Source organism: Esox lucius, chromosome 5 (assembly GCF_011004845.1).
Source record: "Esox lucius isolate fEsoLuc1 chromosome 5, fEsoLuc1.pri, whole genome shotgun sequence".
NCBI classification, from domain to species: Eukaryota; Metazoa; Chordata; class Actinopteri; order Esociformes; family Esocidae; genus Esox; species Esox lucius.
In genome coordinates this window covers 15,470,667-15,490,594 of record NC_047573.1, presented here as the reverse complement: position 1 = coordinate 15,490,594, position 19,928 = coordinate 15,470,667, and the positions used below count along the sequence as shown (strand labels likewise).

Genomic DNA, 19,928 nt, shown 5'->3' with positions numbered 1-19,928 from the left:
CTCCAGACTGGGACCTTGATTTCCAAAGGAAATGCAAAATTTACTTTTATCAGAGAACATAACTTTGTACCACTCAGCAGCAGTCCGGTCATTTTTGTCTTTAGCTCAGGCGAGACGCTTCTGACGCTGTGTCTTGTTCAAGAGTGAACAAGACACAGCAGAATGAGACAGCTGAAACCCGTGTCTTGCATGTGTCTGTGCGTGGTGGTTCTTGAAGCACTGACTCCAGCTGCAGTCCACTCTTTGTGAATCACCCCCACATTTTTGAATGGGTTTTGTTTAACAATCCTCTCCAGGTTGCGGTTATCCCTATTGCTTGTACACTTTTTTCTACCACACTTTTTCCTTCCCTTCGCCTCTCTATTAATGTGCTTGGACACACAGCTCTGTGAACAGCCAGCCTCTTTAGCAATGACCTTTTGTGTCTTGCCCTCCTTGTGCAAGGTGTCAATTGTCGTCTTTTGGACAGCTGTCAAGTCAGCAGTCTTCCCCATGATTGTGTAGCCTACAGAACTAGACTGAGAGCTGATTAGAGTGTGGCACCTGGTGTCTTCAATATTGAACCTTTTCACAATATTCAAATTTTCTGAGATACTGAATTTGGGGTTTTCATTAGTTGTCAGTTATAATCATCAAAATTAAAAGAAATAAACACTTGAAATATATCAGTCTGTGTTGAATGAATGTATAGATTATACAAGTTTCTCTTTTTTAATGGAATTACTGAAATAAATCACCTTTTTGATAATATTCAAATTTTATGACCAGCACCTGTATATGTACTATTCAGTTGTGCTCATAAGTTTGTATACCCTGGCAGACATTGTGACATTTTGGCATTGATTTTGAAAATATGACTGATCATGCAAAAAAACAATCATATGAAGCCATTTATTATCACATAGTTGTTTGGCTCCTTTTTAAATCATATTGATAACAGAAATCACCATAATGGCCCTGATCACAACTTGACACGCCTCACAGCTTCTGGCACTCTTTAATTTGGAATGGCGATACCAAAATAGAGCTTTATGGTCACAACCATACGCGCTATGTTTGGAAAGGGGTCAACAAGGCCTATAGTGAACAGAATACCATCCCCACTGTGAAGTATAGTGATGGCTCAACGATGTTTTGGGGGTGTGTGAGCTCTAAAGGCACAGGGAATCTTGTGAAAATTGATAGCAAGATGAATGCAGTATGTTATTCTGGCAGACAATTTTGTGCATTTTTCTGCACGAAAGCTGCACAAGGGATGCTCTTGGACTTTCCAGCATGACAATGGCCCTAAGCACAAGGCCAAGTTGACCCTCCAGTGGTTACATCAGAAAAAGTTGAAGGTTCTGGAGTGGCCATCACAGTCACCTGACCTTAATATCATCGAGCCACTCTGGGGAGATTTTAAACGTGCAGTTCATGCAAGGCGACCAAAGACTTTGCTTGATCTCAAGGTATTTTGCCAAGACGAATGGGCAACTATACCACCTGCAAGAATTCAGGGCCTCATAGACAAATATTACAAAAAACTGCACGCTGTTATTGATGCTAATGGGGGCAATACACAGTATTAAGAACTAAGGGTATGGAGTCTTTTGAACAGGGGTCAGTTAATTATTTTTCTTTTTGCCATGTTCTGTTTTAAGAATGTGCCATTCTGTTATGACCTGCAGTTGAATGTGAATCCCATAAGAAATAAGATTTGTTTTGCCTGCTCACTCATGTTTTATTTACAAATGGTACATGTATTAACAATTCTCCAAGGGTATGCAAACTTTTGAGCACAACTGTATACTGTTTGGGGTAAGATGCCCCCCCCAAGCTCAATGTCTATTTACTAACACAACAATTAAAGTTAAGGGGCATCTTGCCCCGTTGCCGTTACCCTATTTAATACACATAGGTCTATATATATATATTATGCCACAATTTGGTGAGATCCAATTAATATTAACTCCTGGATTCATATGTTGGACCAAGGTTCATCATTAAGCCAGATTTAAACCATGGTCTCTCACTGACGAGGCACTTTTTTTTCTTTTATTTTTTTACCTCTGTCCATTCAATTTGCATTACTTCATCAACCCCTTCTCTATGGATTATGTTTTGCAAACACAATGTATTAAAATCTGTTAAATCTGCTAGCTGTGTAAAATAACAGCACTTGCTAACATTAGGCAGCATACATCTGACTGGATAAAAATGTCACATCAAACTACAGGATGTGGTTTAGTAAAAGGCTGTACGTGCAAAGATTTTGAATTTGTGTCTTAGAGACACAACAAGTCTTTCCGACATTTCAATCACACAAGAATCGGAAATCGGGAACCAAAAAACAAACAACTAGTAATTTCCATTACGTCAAGCACAATACCAGTATTAAGTGAAAACAACACATTCTATGTTTTGTAGAGAAAATTCTACCAGAGGACAAAGATCAGTACATAAAAAAAACACCAAGAAATGGAAACACCAAGACATTTATAGTGATGTGTGGGGTAAGAAAGTCACAGTTCCTCTTAATGCAAATCCTACCCTATCACAGAAAAAACATTTGAAGGATTGTGCCACAGGTCATACAAATGCACATTTCACTGTCTGTTTCACAAATACATTAAAGTCAACTTAAAAACCTTCAAAGAAAAATGTAAAACAACCATCTTTACAAATGCAATATAAATGACATACAATTGCAAGATTCAATTGTTCGTTTCTAACATACCATCTGTGACAATTGACAGTAACTGCTAAGTAACTGACATGCATTGCAGAATAATTCCATTACAGCATTCCTCTGAAGCCGAGGTTGCCTGGAAAGCTGTTTGAGTAGATGAACTGTGGTTCAGCAGTAGACCTGTGCTGCGTACAGACATGGCGAGGAATGAGATGGTGTTGTCTTTCGCTCACCCTGGCTCGTGTGAAATTCTTTTTGTTCTGTAGGGAGACAAAGATATTTAAATTCATACTCACACAATTCAAACTGAATTTTATACCCTATTCAGAACGCTCTGTATGGGGAACTAAAGTCAGTCTAAATTATTTGCTGTTGTAAATTATTGGAAGGAATGCTTTCTCTAATTTCTCTGGTGTCTGTGTACAATTGTGCCTCTTAACAATAATTAGACGTGTCTCTTCTTTGTCTTCCCTTATCAAACGAGACCGGTAAAGTGCTAGCTAGTTTAGGGTGGGGAAGGTTTGCACTCTGAGTGTCTAATACAGTGACTATGAGATTACAAGTCAATGCACACTGACAGACGGACCAGCAAGAACATTTAGATCACTCTGATTAATTTTGTAGAAAAAGATAATTTGAAACATTAAATCCAGATGCTGGTAAATTCTGCTCGTTTTTAATGCTTGTAGTAAAAACATACATACTGCCCCTTTAAATCATTTAACCTTAAGACTACTTGGCCTGGTGACTCCAAGACACCACTGTCCAAAGTCCACCTGGTTTGGTTCAAATGTAGTTTCGGTCTCAATACTGACAACCTACCCTGTCAGGTGGGCTGTCTAAAGACTCCGGATACAGTCCATCTGTATTTATTGACCTGCTGGTCATCTGAACATGGAAATAAATTGATGTGACCTCAGAAGGTAATGTACTCCTCTTCAACCGGCACAGCAAGAAGAGGACTGGCGCAAAGTCCAGCTCCTCTACAGGTTTCTTCCTGTGTTCCAACCCAACTAAGATGTTTTTCCTAGCCACTGTGCAACATTTGTTTTTTTGCTTGCTCTTTGGGAATTTCTGACTACTTTGTGATAACTGCTGCAAAACAGGTTTTATAAAGTAGATTTGTGTATCTACAGAGGAAAACAATCCTCTGATACATTACAGCTTACCCGTGCGCATTGCAAACAAGCTCTGATGAGGAAATACGGGATGAGGACAAGGATGACCAATTGAATGAAACACATAAGGATGACAGCTATGTTGGTTTGTGTGATGCCACAACCCGGGTCTCTCTCTGATGGAAGGAGAAAAGGAGAGTCAGAATTAGAGATTCATGTCTCCTGGAACTCTGGGCCCCTGTTACATACACAATTCTAAGGAATACTGTGAGTTGCACGTATTTTAAAACACTACCTAAGATTGATGCCCTCCTCACAATCCTGGCTAGAGCAAGGTTTATCAAAAACATGTAAGGTTAACATTACAGGGTTGTGGTATGTCATTGAAATTGCAGATTGAAACTTTCACACCACAATGTAAAACCCTGAGGAGCTGACACTATTATAGCCCAACAATTATTTATATCCCGGAAAATAAGTTCACAATTAAAAAAATTGCCCCAACTCTGATGACAAATAAAATCTTTAAAAAAGTATTTTACCTCTGACTATGATGATTGTGCCATTACTCGGCAACACCAATAGCTTTTTTGTGTTGGTATCATAGTATCTCCAGCTACAGTAATAACTGTCAGTGTCCTCCACTTTAAGTTGGGACAGCCTCAGTGTCAACCTGCAGTCCTGCTTCACCTGCAAAGAGATCACTGCGACCTGATCCTTAAACCTAGGGTTGATAGTGGTCTTCTTGACTGCTCCTTCATCTATCGACAAGTACAGCACTTCTCTGTTTCTGTGGAAGCGCCCTTTGAGGTATAGGCCCGATGGGTTGGTCAGCGATGTTGAGCAGTAGATGTCAGTAGACGAGTTCAACTTCAAATACACACTACTGGGGCTCTGTGAAACTGGCAAGGAGAAATTGATTGACAACCTGTTTTTGTCGGACACTTTCGTACAGGTCAACTAAAAACCCCCTTACCTGACCACGTGAGCACAGCTGGTAGACAGAGAAGTTCTATCACACATCTCCACAGCACAACATCCATCCTGTCACCTAGGTAGCAGCTCTTCACACTTGCTCACACGCCAAACACCCACCAGTGACTAGTGAATTATCTCATCAGTGTAAGATTTAGGAGGGAGCCACCCTATGTGGCTCATCTGGAAAGGAAGTGTTGTGGTTTTCATTTTTTTCTCTTCCTTTGTCCAATGTTGTTCACATATTCACATGTTGTAGATCATGCAACACAAAATAAGCTGAGAATTACAATTATAAAAACTGATTGTTTTTTTCAAAACGCACAAGTCTACATCAATCAAGTAATAAAAAAAAGTACATTCATAACAAAAATCCTCTACAAATGATTAAAAAACAGAACGCCCAGAACAACAATAATAATAATGAAAACACAGAGAAAATTAAATTGCAAATAAAGTTGTGCTCACTGAATATTCACAATTTCCCAAACATTACAGTACATACATATCAGGACAGATTAACAGAGGAAATGTTAGCACTGACCTTCTGGACCACTGGAAATGAATATAAACAAAACCAATCTTTCTGACAGGAATTTCCCAATTTGACAACATACAGAAAATAGATTTGGGCACTGCTCCAAGACTGACAGCAGCATGCTGGGAGGCCCTGTCCTCCTCCAGTAGGATAGTGGACTGTAGTTTCCACAAGTGGCAACAGACGTTGCACCTCGACACCAATAAAACGCAACATCTGAATGGCTTTATTTTTGTCAGGACGACAATTGTCTAAACACGTAGGTGGATGACCTGAAGTCCAATGAACCTGTTGTCCTAACACTTCCCTTTCTCCTAGATCAATTTTGACAGTCTACTGGTGTAGCACAACGTTCTAAGGCACTGCATTGCGGAGGTCTCCACCGGTCTGTTTGAGCCATACCTGTGCCACGTGCTGACGGCGGTTCCATGGGCCGATATTGGCCCACAACGCCAGCAGGGATATCCTTATCACGCTCCAGCTATCACGCTAAACAGAGGTTGTTCATGAGACAGAATGCCTAAGTCTCTTGCCTCAACTTCCTGATTGAGCGAACAGTGTGAAAAGCAGCACACTGTGAGCTTTTAAGCATGCGGCAATCTTCAACAAGGTACACCTGGACGTGCGACAGTCTGGTATAAAATAAAAAATAGTCTTTGTTTTAACACGAACAAACAACTTAAAATTTGAAGAATAAAAATAAAGTTAAGGAGCTACATTTGGTGTGCTTCTAAATATTCTCCTGGACAGTTTCGGGTAAAGCTAACGGGCCTGATGATATAATGTCCATAATAAGACTTTGATTATTCCACTGCCTGTAACATCTGAACACATGCATTGCAAATGAAGGCCCAGCTGCACAATCAGCAGTATTACTGAATATATGGTATTGTCTATCAATGAATCAATCACTTGGAGACAAAGGCAATTTGAATTGAAGCAAGTTCAGCCGATTTTATATTTAATATTTCAGATTTGTAGCGCCGCTGTGAAATGCAGATGCAATCATTCTAAAAAAAGCATCTAGACTTACAGTCTTACCAGTGAGTACATATTAACAGAACACAGTGTGATAGTTCACCAGCTTCTCATGCTTGAATTGAATATTACATTCTTCAAGGTTATTGGTCCTTTGGCCGGAAGATGACATTGTCAGTCCAACAAACGTGGCCCCCTAGTTAAAATGTTGCAGTCCATTATGTCACGGATTTCTTCTGGACCCTGAGCCCACATCTTCATTTCTCCACCATGGTAAGAGCACAGTGGCCCAGCACCCAGAACATCTGAAGCAGTTGAACCACATGGGAAACTGCCCCACCCTGTGGCTGGCTGCGAGATGTTCAGACCCAAGTCATTCTGGGATGTATCAGTCAGGCCTTGTAACAACATCGTCCAAGCCCTCTGACCCTCCCTGCCTATATACAATGGCACCTGTGGGACACACTGCAGTGGTATTTTGAGGAGAGAGGGTCAGAAATGCCTCAAGGTCCAGTTACCCCTCGTGTTAGACTTCTGGATTTCCCAGAAGTCTAACACTTCGTGGGTGTGTGTGAGATTGTGTGGGTGCGCATGTGTACAAGAGGTGTGTATTTCTCACCACTGTATGTGGGGGGGCTGTGTGTGAGTGTGGGTCTGGCTGGGACTCTGCTGTGTGTACTGTGTGTGCAGGAGTGTGTTGGCGTGAGTTGAGTCCTGTCCCTCCAGCCAGTCCTGGTAAAGTATGTGCAGGCCAGGGTTGGTGTCAGGCAGCTTGACTGGTAGACTGTTGTAGGCCTCCTCCATCTGCTGAACTAAGGCTTTGTCCAGCCGCCCCCCTGTCTCACCCTCTGCCTGCCCACGACCACTCACACAGCCTCGAGAGAGAGAAAGTCGCTTTAAATAAAAGTTCTACATCCATTCAGCATCTTCAATTAGACTTTTCATAATCAAACCTGTTGGACTTTGATTCACTGACAGCCGAAACAATTTCAAATACAAACAGGTTAACAGTGACCTTTGTCACACACACATTGTTTTGGGACTGACAGGTCAGGCTAGCTGGTTACCTCCTGGGCAGGACAGAACCTCCACCAGATGATATGGGACACGTCCATTCCTCATGCGGTGGACCAGGGTCTGGATGTTCCGGAAGCCGTAGACGGCTGCAAACTGCAGAAGCACCTCCCCATCCCGCTCTAGACACACCTCCAGGAAGTCACGGTTCCTGGAGGGAGTTGGAATATTTACATTCATTACACTTTTTCAGACTGCTTTGAATACCTCTCTCAATCTTTTTCAAATCAATTTCATCCCTCTTCCCTCTCCTTACCGAAGAGTCTTGTATGTGATCTCCTTTACATCCAGACCAAACAGCTCATTAGCAGCGTATTTAAAGATATGTTCCAGGAAGCCCTCAGATCCTCTGCCCAGGTGTCTCGCTAAAGCTGGGTCCCCCTCCTCGCCAAGCCTAAAATCAAGACAGAGAAGAACATTACACACTTGGAGTGACTAACACACAGAAATACACTCCAATCACACATGCAGTACACTATACTTAATGCATGCTAGCACACACTATCCTTAATACCCTTATCAAATATAAGTCTGATTAGTGTTTACATGCTTCCTAAGAATGTAAATCAGGTAAGGCCTACACAATGGGACAAAACCGCTAGTCAAAATACACTGTTTGCTTTTGGGAAGCCTGTTAAATTCTCACTTCATGCCAGAGGTGCATGCAGATCACACTGCTGGAATTCAGATGACAATTTTCACCTGCTGTCCAGTTGTATTAATTAGTATGTGCCTCACTGATGGCCGATCGCAGAGAGCGGTGCGTACTAGGGATGCAACGGTACAGTGGGCCCACGCTTCGGTAAGTACCGCGGTTTGGGAGTCTGGAGAACGGTACGGTTTCGGTATGAATGGCGTGATCATGTTAGAAGTGTTTTCTGAGGGTGGCAAAGCAATGCTTGCAGACGGTACTACCCTCGTCGTCGTGCTGAATGTGTTGTGTCAATTTTGTTTAACGGAAATATTTGTGACGAAAGTCTTTTATACAACTACCATAATTGGTGTGATTTTGGAAAGGGACATGACCATTAGCAGAACTGTTTGCATTTCTCCTTCCAACGTGGCAATGCCATTACTGCTGGAAAAGAAATGTCATGCCCAGGTCATTCCAGAATCGCCTCTGATTTTCCCCTAATCTGGTGGAAACAGATTGACTTGGTTCATTAAGGCTTTCCCCAGCGGGAATATAATATTAGGGTAAAAATATACTATGTTTACTTCATTACTGCCTTTCCATTGCTTCTGGATCTATTAGTCAGTTATCGTCTCGTCCACTGCAGTTAAAAAATGGGTTTAGAACCAGACTAGACTAAATCAAAAAAGGGTGCCTACAGTAATATTGTATTGAACGCTGAATCCAAAATGTTCCCACACAGCGGATTTGAACGATGGCGGTGCCTCTTCAAATTTGCTTCTCTTTGTCTTGCTAGCGCTCACCTTTGGCACACTGAAGCTGAGAGGATATTTGTTTTTAGTTTCCCCTCTCTTCGCGTCACTTTTAGGGAGGTTTCCTACTGAGATGCCATTGCAAATCGTCCATTGGTTGTTTAAGGGGGAGGGGGTTGCGGTCACTGCGATTGCCACATTTTTGCCAGCCCTCTGGAGCTCCCTAATGGCCAGTTGCCTGCTTCACCTGTTCACAAGCTATGCATCTGGTTCTGTGGATCTGAACCTACAACGTGCGTCGTGTAGTCTGCAGCGCAATAAGCATGTTTTGGAAATGATCGTAACTCCGCGGTTCACGTGCGCATACTGAACCATAGGGGGCGTACCAAACGGTTCGATGACATACCGTGTACTGCTGCATCCCTAGTGTTTACTAATGTAATACCCAGTCTGCTGCCACAATCGTGGTACTAACAAATTAAGTGTTTGTGTAAATATTCTTTGAGCACCGACACATATTTCCTGGTTTCAAACCCAGTGAATAGTGAGACACTCACACAAGATCTAGAGGAACAGAGTCCAGGTCTGCCACGGACACCTTGGTCTGCTCCATCATGTGGAACACCTCACCTGGAACACGCATAGATTCTCAATGACACTGAACAGCGGACCACTTCTAAACCTTTAGGTTTATAGGTAACATGAAGGAAATGCCTCATTGTCAGTCATTCTGATGAATAAAAGGGAAAGAAGAGTCAAGGTGTAGGACATAGGAACTTGAGGCATGATGCATTGAGACACAGCTTAAAAACAGGGGAGGTTGGAATGGATGACAGAAAGAAGTGGCTGCTGAATGGAGAGCAGACAGATGGCGACAGAAGAAGTGAGTGTCAGAGAGGAAAGAGACAGAGAGACGTATCCGGGGAAATACGGAGACAGAGAGACGTAGCCGGGCCAGAGAGAGACAGAGAGACGTAGCCGGGACAGAGAGAGACAGAGAGACGTAGCCGGGACAGACGGAGACAGAGAGACGTAGCCGGGCCAGAGAGAGACAGAGAGACGTAGCCGGGCCAGAGAGAGACAGAGAGACGTAGCCGGGCCAGAGAGAGACAGAGAGACGTAGCCGGGCCAGAGAGAGACAGAGAGACGTAACTGGGACAGACGGAGACAGAGAGACGTAGCCGGGCCAGAGAGATGTAGCCGGGACAGACGAAGACAGAGAGAAGTAGCCGGGCTAGAGAGATGTAGCCGGGACAGACGGAGACAGAGAGACGTAGCCGGGACAGAGAGACGTAGCCGGGACAGATGGAGACAGAGAGACGTAGCCGGGACAGATGGAGACAGAGAGACGTAGCCGGGCCAGAGAGACGTAGCCGGGACAGACGGAGACAGAGAGACGTATCCGGGACAGACGGAGACAGAGAGACGTATCCGGGGAAAGACGGAGACAGAGAGACGTAGCCAGGACAGACGGAGACAGAGAGACGTAGCCGGGACAGACAGAGACAGAGAGACGTAGCCGGGCCAGAGAGACGTAGCCGGGACAGACGGAGACAGAGAGACGTAGCCGGGACAGACGGAGACAGAGAGACGTAGCCGGGACAGACGGAGACAGAGAGACGTAGCCAGGCCAGAGAGATGTAGCCGGGACAGACGGAGACAGAGAGACGTAGCCGGGCCAGAGAGATGTAGCCGGGACAGACGGAGACAGAGAGACGTAGCCGGGACAGACGGAGATAGAGAGACGTAGCCGGGCAAGAGAGATGTAGCCGGGACAGACGGAGACAGAGAGACGTAGCCGGGACAGACAGAGACAGAGAGACGTAGCCGGGACAGACAGAGACAGAGACGTAGCCAGGACAGACAGAGACAGAGACACATAGCCGGGACAGACGGAGACAGAGACACATAGCCGGGACAGACGGAGACAGAGAGACGTAGCCGGGACAGACGGAGACAGAGAGACGTAGCCGGGACAGACGGAGACAGAGAGACGTAGCCGGGCCAGAGAGAGACAGAGAGACGTAGCCGGGACAGACAGAGACAGAGACGTAGCCGGGACAGATAGAGACACGTAGCCGGGACAGACGGAGACAGAGAGACGTAGCCGGGACAGACGGAGACAGAGAGACGTAGCCGGGACAGACGGAGACAGAGAGACATAGCCGGGCCAGAGAGAGACAGAGAGACGTAGCCGGGCCAGAGAGATGTAGCCGGGACAGACGGAGACAGAGAGACATAGCCGGGCCAGAGAGATGTAGCCGGGACAGACGGAGACAGAGAGACATAGCCGGGCCAGAGAGATGTAGCCGGGACAGACGGAGACAGAGACGTAGCCGGGCCAGACGTAATGAAGGCATCAGTACCTGATGTAAGGACACAGTCAATGTCTCTGCTCTCCAGTAAACTGTTGTAGAACTCGTCTCTGACCGCCTCCAATTTTTTATCAAAGCATGGAGCCACCACAATGTGGTACAGCTTGTCTGGGCTCAGCTTCTGCATGCAAGCAAGCAAACACACACACACACACACACACACACACACACACACAACTTGATGTACATAGTTATTGTTTTCACTGTTAGTTGACACCGGCTATGTTTACTGAATTATGTGGGATAGGTTATAGCACATTCATAGTGTTGACCTGTTGTTTAGTGAAGTAGTCTTTCACCAGACAGCCCATGATCTGTTGAGGAGACCTGGCTGTACAGATGTGAGGAGTTACCATACTGCCCAGAACACGCTCAGCATACCGGATCCACCCTGGACAGAAATAGAATTGGTAAAAATTTCTGAAATCCACTTGAGTCCTAAGATTATAGATTCATTATCTAAGGTTTAGGGCCAGAGAAAGATATTGAGCAAGGAAGACAAACAAAAAAAATGTAACATTACAAAAATGAGTGCAGGAGGGTGAGAGAATCCCCTCCTGCAGGTCCTATCTTCAGGAAAGGGAGTGGCGTGAGGCTGTCTATCTCTCCCTCTCAGGCCTGCTGTCACGACTGGGAGCTGGGTCCAACCCTAATACCCTAAACCAAGCTACACATGTTGTGTGTATGCCTTCATGTGCGTGTTGATTTTGTCCTTCTCCCTCAGAGGCAGTCATGACACGCCAGTTACAACACCAACACTGACTGGAAGCCAGCTGGCAGCTGAACTCCAAAGTCATTTAACTTCAATGCTACAATGCTACTACTAAGTATTCCAAGTCATCCTGAATGATCTACAGTTGTTTCTTATTTGCCTGTGCAACGTGTCCCGTCTGGCCTCCCTGACACACAAGAAAGCTGCTTAAATGCCCAGTGCAGCTTTCATAATAGAATTTTTAAATCATTCCTTTGAAAATTGAACATCTAATAAATCAATCGATCACTATATTTAACAAAACTAATATAATTTTTCTGAGCCTCCTTTGGCCCTTGAAAAGCTCAGTATTAATATTGGTTTCAGGGAGCATTTTGGTGGATAGGGTGGTCATTATTTCTGAGTGTTATTGTAAGTGTGCCAGGTGTGGGAGGTGAGGGTAGTACATATTACCTGGACAGGAGGAGGTAAACATGGGCAGGACTTGGTCATCATGGTGTCTCCTGCGGAACTTCTGGACAAACTCTCTCTGGCTCTCCAGAATACTAAATCCTGCGGCTAGAGTAGTATCAAACACATACTGCACCCCTACAGAGATCCAGAAAGGACGATAATGCATAAAGTACCGCACATATTTCACATAACGTGTTCTACCACAGTCAGAACTACGAGGATTGCAATGGGAATTACCAGTTGTAATCTTATACAGACATACATACTCATTTACCTAGGCTCTTGAGGAAGCCACAAAGTTTGCGTGTGGCCTCTGGAATGTCCAGGCCAAACTTCACAGCGAAGAAAGGCAGAGACTGGGGAGACACTGACACCACCACGACCTTGTGTTTTGACACATCGCACTTCTGCAATTATGAATACAGAGAGCAAATTCTATTGAGAAGAAAGAGTGGGATGGTTGTCCTTGAACACACATTTAAACACCATGGAGTAAACCCATTCACAAATCAAAACCAAAATACAGCAAAGACAACACCACAATTCCTCTTTACTCTCAGGCAGTATATAACTTGTGGCTTTGACTAACATTAAATTATTTGACATCACAGAGCGTTGTAGATCTCCAATTATTTTAGGGGGACTAATACAAAGGACCACCTCAGTAAAACCTTTTAAAAATGTAATAATAAAAAAGTGATTTGTATTAGAGCTATCTGTTTTGGTTTGTTTTCTGTATTTTAGTGCGTAATTACTGTGATGCAGGTAGCCTGGTCATTGGCCAAGTAGTACCTTGTTAAGGCCCAGGACACGAACCACTTCCTCCAGGTTCTGCTGGGAGATTTTTAGGCTCTCCTCCTCAGACACGCAGCCATCACAGGACAGACAGGCACTCAGCAATATCTGCTGCTGGGCAGTAACGGAAGAGCCCGGAACCTCACCGTTGACTTCATCTTTCTCATAGAGACCGCTTATGCTGTCATCATTTTGTTTTTTGTTGCACTGTAAACAACCAAATAATCCCCAAGAAAGCTACAAATTTATCCACATTTATCAAGATTCGATTTGAGAAAAGAATATACAAAAAGTAATGTAACCCAGTCAAACAAGTGAGAGAAATACAGCTAGATATCAGTTGCAGAGAGACTTCTACTCTGCACACTTAAAGAATATTCCACAGGCTTACCTGTTTAGTGCAATTCTCACATTTCTCCTTGCGTCTTCCGATATTCACTTCTGACATTTTTGTTAAATGTCTGTGGGTCGGTTTCACATACACACAAGAGCAGAATCAATGAGCTGTCCAATAACAGTACACCCAACTTTGCAGAAGACATAGAATATTCTCAATACTTCATCACGGTTTCCTTCTACAACTGTCATGCTAGCTCCTGCATGATCCACACCAACATAGGAGTATTTGTGCCTGTGTGTATTTGAGACTCCACACCCGACTGCTGCATCGTGTACCCTATCCTAACCAATCAGGATAATTCCTCTTAGATCAACAGTAACCTATGACAGCGGCATAATAATGACTGTAACCTGCCTATGGCTACTAAACAGCTGAGCTGTCATAAAAATAAAAGTAGAACACATAATTGCTAAGCGTGTCAATTGGAAGGGATATAATTATTTGTATACGCTATATTACATAGGTAGCTGCATCATTGATTAAGACCAGGAATAAACACATGAAACAGCGCATGTCCTCAGTGTACGCTACTCTATTCAATATTAGCTTACACAGCATTCAGTAAACACCACCAAAATAACAATAGCGTATCAAGTCATCACCATTATAAAATAAATGAGGCCGAGGCCTCTATGATAATATATGAAGTATACAGTAACGTTAGCAAACAACAATTATGGCGGTTATAGTAGAAATTACTATTTATAAACTGGTAATATCGTTTAACCATCCGTTATTATGCTTTCTGGTTGTTTTAGATCTCTAACTAAACAGTAACTGGAGGCGGGAGAAAATGTTTTACTCCTCAAAATTATTGTTTGCCGGTGATCCATCATCATTCCCACCGGCCACTAAATGTATGACTGAGTGAAAAGAGTTCAGGGCACTCACCAGTTGGACGTTACTATTGTTGTTTTAGAGAAAATCCCTTTCAGCTGTTGCGTATAGAAAAAGGGGGGGAGTTGGACGGGTACGTAACCTATCATGTAGCCAAATGTTCTAGATAGCTAGGCCTGTAAAGCAGGTCTTATGCTCTCCAGTTAACTTAGTCAGCAATATCTCAAGCAATTACAATACCGCTAAAAGACAACAGCAGCCAACGTGTGACTCGGCAATTCTTTCATAAGTCGAACTGATTGTGAAATTAATCAGGTGCTCCAGACCAGTTTTCATAACGCGTTGACTTCAGAGTACATGACTCCATTGTTTCCTCCCGGTTAATCAAGTGCGCATGCGTCACCGTGAATCGTTCGCGGCGTGCTTCACCCGCTTGCGTCATGGGATTTCTTTCTCTTTCGGTACATGGTACCATGAGATTGTCTTGTACTCCAAAACACCTGTATCCTCAAATATGATTTAGTGAACAATATGGAAAGGTATTAACGTGTTTTTTCTGTTTATTTGTGTTATTAAAATATCAGAGACACTGTTAGATATTTTGCAACAATGTTCTCTTTAAATTTAAGGGGTTTTAACCGGTAGTAATGGCGGGTAGACTATAGCTCATCTCATTATCCAATCAGCTTAGACTTACTCCGGAAGGAAGCAACACCCTCCGGGTGTGTTGTTGCTGTGAAATGCTGTGAATTAGAACTTCTCTAAAAATCTAAACTGTCACTCTTATCAAGTCGGTGTGTCAAATCGTTTCCAGCTAGGGTCATTAGCGAGTATTATTTGGAGGGATTCCATTGAAGAGTTAAAGGTAGGAGGTAAATCAATTGGCATGCACATACAATGTTTTATTTGAAGTACCTAAAACCACCCAGACGAGTTATTGTGTATGAATGGACTGTAACCGAGATGGGCCAGGCTAAAGTATCCAACCATTATACTTGGGTGCTGTGTTAGGGACTTTTGCCCGACAGATTTAAAATGTAACGCTGGGCAAGTAGTAGGTCGATCTCGATACACGTCCTGAGCAAGAATAGGAAAGACTCCCAGAAAAACTAGCACCCAGTGAACACTTTTTTTTTTCACGTTCCCAGTGAGTATGGTCCATATAGATAGAGGACTCGATTTCCATGTAACCCATATTAGCATGGATTTTGTCATTTAACAATGTCACCATTTTAAAGTAGAGTGGCTGAGGATTCTAATAGGTTAAATGTATGCTAAGCATTCCCCACATTACTCGTGATAGATCATGCCATGAGTGTCATAGACATTTTGGGCAAACTGCATCCCCATTCAACCTCAATTTATTGAGTTAGTGATCTTGTCTGTACTTTAGGCTATATTTATATATTTCTTTTAAGATTATCTGCAGTGTATTTTCCTTATTCCACCTTACTGCATTTCTAGATTAATTCCAACACAAGGATAATATTCAGTGGTATTTGAACATACTATTGTACATAATTTTCTTTATCATTCATTTATTAAAATAGTTTAGAATAGCACCATTCCAACTAAAGCATTAAACAGCTTTGTAAAACATGTTAATATATACATTGAATACGCTCATACTTTTTTGCACGTTTTCTATTTATTTTATTATTGCTATCAAGTTTTTTAAGGAGACCATTGTCAAAGAGGAGGACAAAAATGTTTGAAAACTTTGAATTGTGCACCGCTGTTTGTCTTTTTATACTACTTGTAAAATCCTTTTATTTTATTATTACTAATAATATTTTGAAAGTTGTAGCTATCAATTTACCAATGAACATTAACAAATGCTTCCTTCTTCCTACTTCCTTGAAGTAAGCATTGACCTACCGTATAATCATTTTTTCAATAGTTCTATTATATGTTTCAATAGTTCTTATATTGTATATCATCGACTTTTTATGTTATTTAAAATGTTAGTATGTCTGTCTTTTAGATGGGGTATATGAAAGTAGAGGAGCACACCCCCAACATGTTACACCTGAAGAGATCACCTGGGATCCGCTCATGGTCACTACTTGTTGGTAGGTTTCTTTTCATGTGGGAGCTTATTTTGTGAGTTTATTGCTTTGGATGTAATGTCATAAAATAATTGACACAATTTTGTTGTATTATTTATTTTCAGGTATTGCATCTATTGGCCTTGCTGCTGCATACTACAGCTCAGGTATAACCGATCTACCGCTGGCATCTCCACTGCTAGGCATTCACTTCTTAGTTATAACCCAATCTACCGCAGGCATCTCAACTGCTAACCATTCACTTCTTAGTTATAACCCAATCTACCGCAGGCATCTCAACTGCTAGCCATTCACTTCTCAGTTATAACCCATTGTACCGCAGGCATTTCAACTGCTAACCATTCACTTCTTAGTTATAACCCAATCTACCGCAGGCATCTCAACTGCTAGCCATTCACTTCTCAGTTATAACCCAATCTACCGCAGGCATCTCAACTGCTAACCATTCACTTCTCAGTTATAACCCAATCTACCGCAGGCATCTCAACTGCTAACTATTCACTTCTCAGTTATAACCCAATCTACCGCAGTCATCTCAACTGCTAACCATTCACTTCTCAGTTATAACCCAATCTACCGCAGGCATCTCAACTGCTAACCATTCACTTCTCAGTTATAACCCAATCTACCGCAGGCATTTCAACTGCTAATCATTCACTTCTCAGTTATAACCCAATCTACCGCAGGCATTTCAACTGCTAACCATTCACTTCTCAGTTATAACCCAATCTACCGCAGTCATCTCCACTGCTAGCCATTCACTTCTCAGTTATAACCCAATCTACAGCTGGCATCTCCACTGCTAGCCATTCACTTCTCTGTTCAAGTCTAGTAACTAGATCAGTCATTGACATGATTTGAAACAGCTCATTTTCTGTCTCTCATCCTTCTGTTTTCTTGTTTTCCCAGACAGTATCCTCTGGAAGTTGTTTTACTTGACAGGCTGTGTGTTTGTGGCCATGCAAAACATGGAGGAGTGGGAAGAGGCGGTGTTTGATAAAGCCAATAACTTGATAGAGTTGAAGACCTTCAGTCTGTATGCCCTGATTCTCACCATGTGGCGGAAAGGCCAGGAAAAAGGTTTGGTGCATCATTACCTCACTTGTACCTGGTTTTACCAAATGGGATGACCTTTCAGTTTGGATTCCAGTACAGGGTTCTTCAGTCATGCTCTTGAAGAGCTACAGGAATGTTCCTTCATGAAACTCATCCTCTCCTTCCCTTTCTTGCCATCTCCCCGTTCCTCCTCCCATCCCACTCCCTCTCCCATTTCTCAGTGGTGCTGGACATGAGGCACCTGCGTGATGTGTGTGTTCAGGAGGAGAAGGTGCGCTACCTAGGGAAGGGCTACCTGCTAGTGCTGCGGCTGGCCACAGGTTTCTCATACCCCCTCACACAGAGTGCCACCATGGGGGGACGCAGGTATGACTGGGGGGTCTGGAGGGGGAAGAGATTATACCAAACGTGGAAGTAGTTGTGTGTATAGGATCAGAACACAGGTTTCCCTGGATATGAGAATGTTTTAAATATATTAAATGTAATCAGGTCTTGCTAGGTCCTGGATGCTGGTTGGCGGCAAGCAATGGAATATAAGATATTATAAACTGGGTGGTTTGAGCATTGAATAATAAATGGCTGAAAGGTGTGGTATATCAGACTGTAAACCACTGGAATGACAAAAATGTTAATACAAATGACATAGGTTACCAGTCTACTATAGCTATTACATGCCTTGGGGGTTGTGCTATATGGCAAATATACCACAGCCAAAGATTGTATCCAGGTGTACTGTTTTTATATATTTTGCCCAATGATACCTTGTAATAAAAATTATAGTATGTAACAGTAGTAAAATCAGACCTATTTAGGTAATCATTTAATTATCCAAATAGATACGTTCATCTCTTTCTTTCTTTACTTCTGTGTCAGTGATGTGGAGGCTGTGGCTTTGTTGCTCAAACGTTTCCTGGGTCTTGAGGAGCTCAAGCGTCGCAGGGAGCAAGAGTCAGCTAGGGAGCAAGAGGAGGACGATGAACTGGACCTCAGCAGTGACTCAGAAAAAGAGGGGGACTTTGCACCCTCAATTCAGTAGAAAAACATATGAGGACTCTAGACAAGAAATGTTCCCCAAAACAATACTTCTTTCCCAGAATGTCTTAAGATAATTCCTGATACTGTAAATTACCTTACATTCTTTGTAGTCGTCTTTTTTCCACAGTAGACTTACACTAAATCATAGTTTGGTGAATGGCCTGTTCTTAAAAAACAATAATCAGTACTGTATAATTACTGAATTACAGACTAATCCCCATGATTACAGTGCCTTTCTATTTTGAAGTAATCAGTATTTGTGTGAAACGCTCGTTTAAACATTCCCACAGTTACAAGGGACATATTGGTGTGTTTGAGGCCACCCACATAATAATCTCACGCATGTCTGTAATCACTGCAATCATCCATCTACCTGTATGCATGTGAACATGCATTATAACCAAAGCATGAAGGATTTTCAGGGATCAGTAAATAGCCTTTTTTATATGAAAATATACTTGCATGTTCATGTGTCTGTCAGCAATCACAGGTCCTGTCGAGATTTGCAAACATTTCCAGAAAGAAGCTAGAATCCAACAGTTTTTATAACTAGAGATTCAATCAGGCCCTATGTGCGAACAAGGCAACATCAAATATTGTCCCCTAAGCATAATGAAGAAAACCCTAATGTCAAATGGTACCTATTTATGACCACATTTCAGATATTTGGTCTTTGGCCATCTATGGCAAAATGCATAATTCATCCAAGTGGTCCAAATCGGCCAAGTGTTGTGTGAGAACATGTTGGTGATCTAGACTCTCATCCCTGAGTGTGTAATATACAATCACTCAATTCAAATAGATCAAGAGAGATGCCACCGTGTGATTGATAAGAATGTTCTTAGCATTATGCTGACTCTTGAGAATATTTGCAACAGGTGTATATATATATGCCAGGTGTTGTAATGTTATTATTGGTAATATTATTTGTTACTGATTGTATGCATTGATTTGCTAGACCTCTCTGTTTGTTTATTGGTTAGTGGTGGGCATGCGTTAGGTACTAACCGGAAAAATACTGTCGAGACACATCTGTCCATTGCTTCAAGACTTGTGCAGATTAGGTCATTTATTGTTTTAGTTGAGCAACCTATGCACTCAATCTTATGACTTCAGTACAAATTAGATAAGGGATATGACCTCAGGAAATTCACATTTTCATTTGCTTTTTATAGCGCCACCACTGGGTTAGTAGGTATAATTTTGTAAATACCAAATTCTATGGCGAGACATCCTTTACCCACATTCCTGTAAAATCAGGGCAGTCAGGTATATATAGTGGGACAGAGATATTGTGGGACAAACATACACAGGTACAAAGATAAATCTTAAGTCCCCTCCCCAATTTCACTATGGTGGACAATGAAAGACCAGACTTGGGGAACGTTCTTGCCGATGTGTATGTCTGACAAGTTTACTGTAATGCATCTGGAGTGTATTAACTACTGATTATGTT

At 42.6% G+C, this 19,928-nt stretch overlaps 2 protein-coding genes across 7 annotated transcripts; one reads left to right on the top strand and one right to left on the bottom strand.

Annotated features, from left to right (window-relative positions):
- Positions 1-3,840: 3,840 nt before the first annotated feature.
- Positions 3,841-14,679, bottom strand: narf (nuclear prelamin A recognition factor). 3 transcript variants are annotated; one of them, XM_010891917.3, is made up of 14 exons: positions 14,367-14,679; positions 13,467-13,536; positions 13,073-13,282; positions 12,555-12,687; positions 12,281-12,415; positions 11,388-11,506; positions 11,107-11,236; positions 9,298-9,370; positions 7,611-7,748; positions 7,348-7,505; positions 5,705-7,155; positions 4,766-4,947; positions 4,332-4,691; positions 3,841-3,965 (listed from the first exon to the last, which is right to left on the bottom strand). In XM_010891917.3, exons 2-11 carry the CDS (start codon positions 13,521-13,523, stop codon positions 6,896-6,898), a joined length of 1,413 nt encoding a protein of 470 aa, XP_010890219.2. In that variant the 5' UTR covers positions 13,524-13,536; positions 14,367-14,679; the 3' UTR covers positions 3,841-3,965; positions 4,332-4,691; positions 4,766-4,947; positions 5,705-6,895. The 3 variants fall into 3 exon arrangements, with proteins under 3 accessions (XP_010890219.2, XP_028975958.2, XP_028975959.2); XM_029120125.2 differs by having other exon boundaries at positions 4,766-7,155; XM_029120126.2 differs by having other exon boundaries at positions 4,332-4,683; positions 4,766-7,155.
- A 104-nt stretch (positions 14,680-14,783) lies between these two features.
- LOC105023037 (cytochrome b-245 chaperone 1 homolog) lies at positions 14,784-19,907 on the top strand. Of its 4 annotated transcripts, none has more exons than XM_010891916.3 (6): positions 14,784-14,851; positions 16,297-16,384; positions 16,486-16,527; positions 17,291-17,461; positions 17,659-17,803; positions 18,311-19,907. In XM_010891916.3, exons 2-6 carry the CDS (start codon positions 16,297-16,299, stop codon positions 18,471-18,473), a joined length of 609 nt encoding a protein of 202 aa, XP_010890218.1. In that variant the 5' UTR covers positions 14,784-14,851; the 3' UTR covers positions 18,474-19,907. The 4 variants fall into 4 exon arrangements, with proteins under 4 accessions (XP_010890218.1, XP_010890215.1, XP_019902086.1 ...); XM_010891913.2 differs by lacking the exon at positions 14,784-14,851 and adding an exon at positions 15,005-15,177; XM_020046527.2 differs by lacking the exon at positions 14,784-14,851 and adding an exon at positions 15,005-15,177 and having other exon boundaries at positions 16,281-16,384.
- Positions 19,908-19,928: the final 21 nt, after the last annotated feature.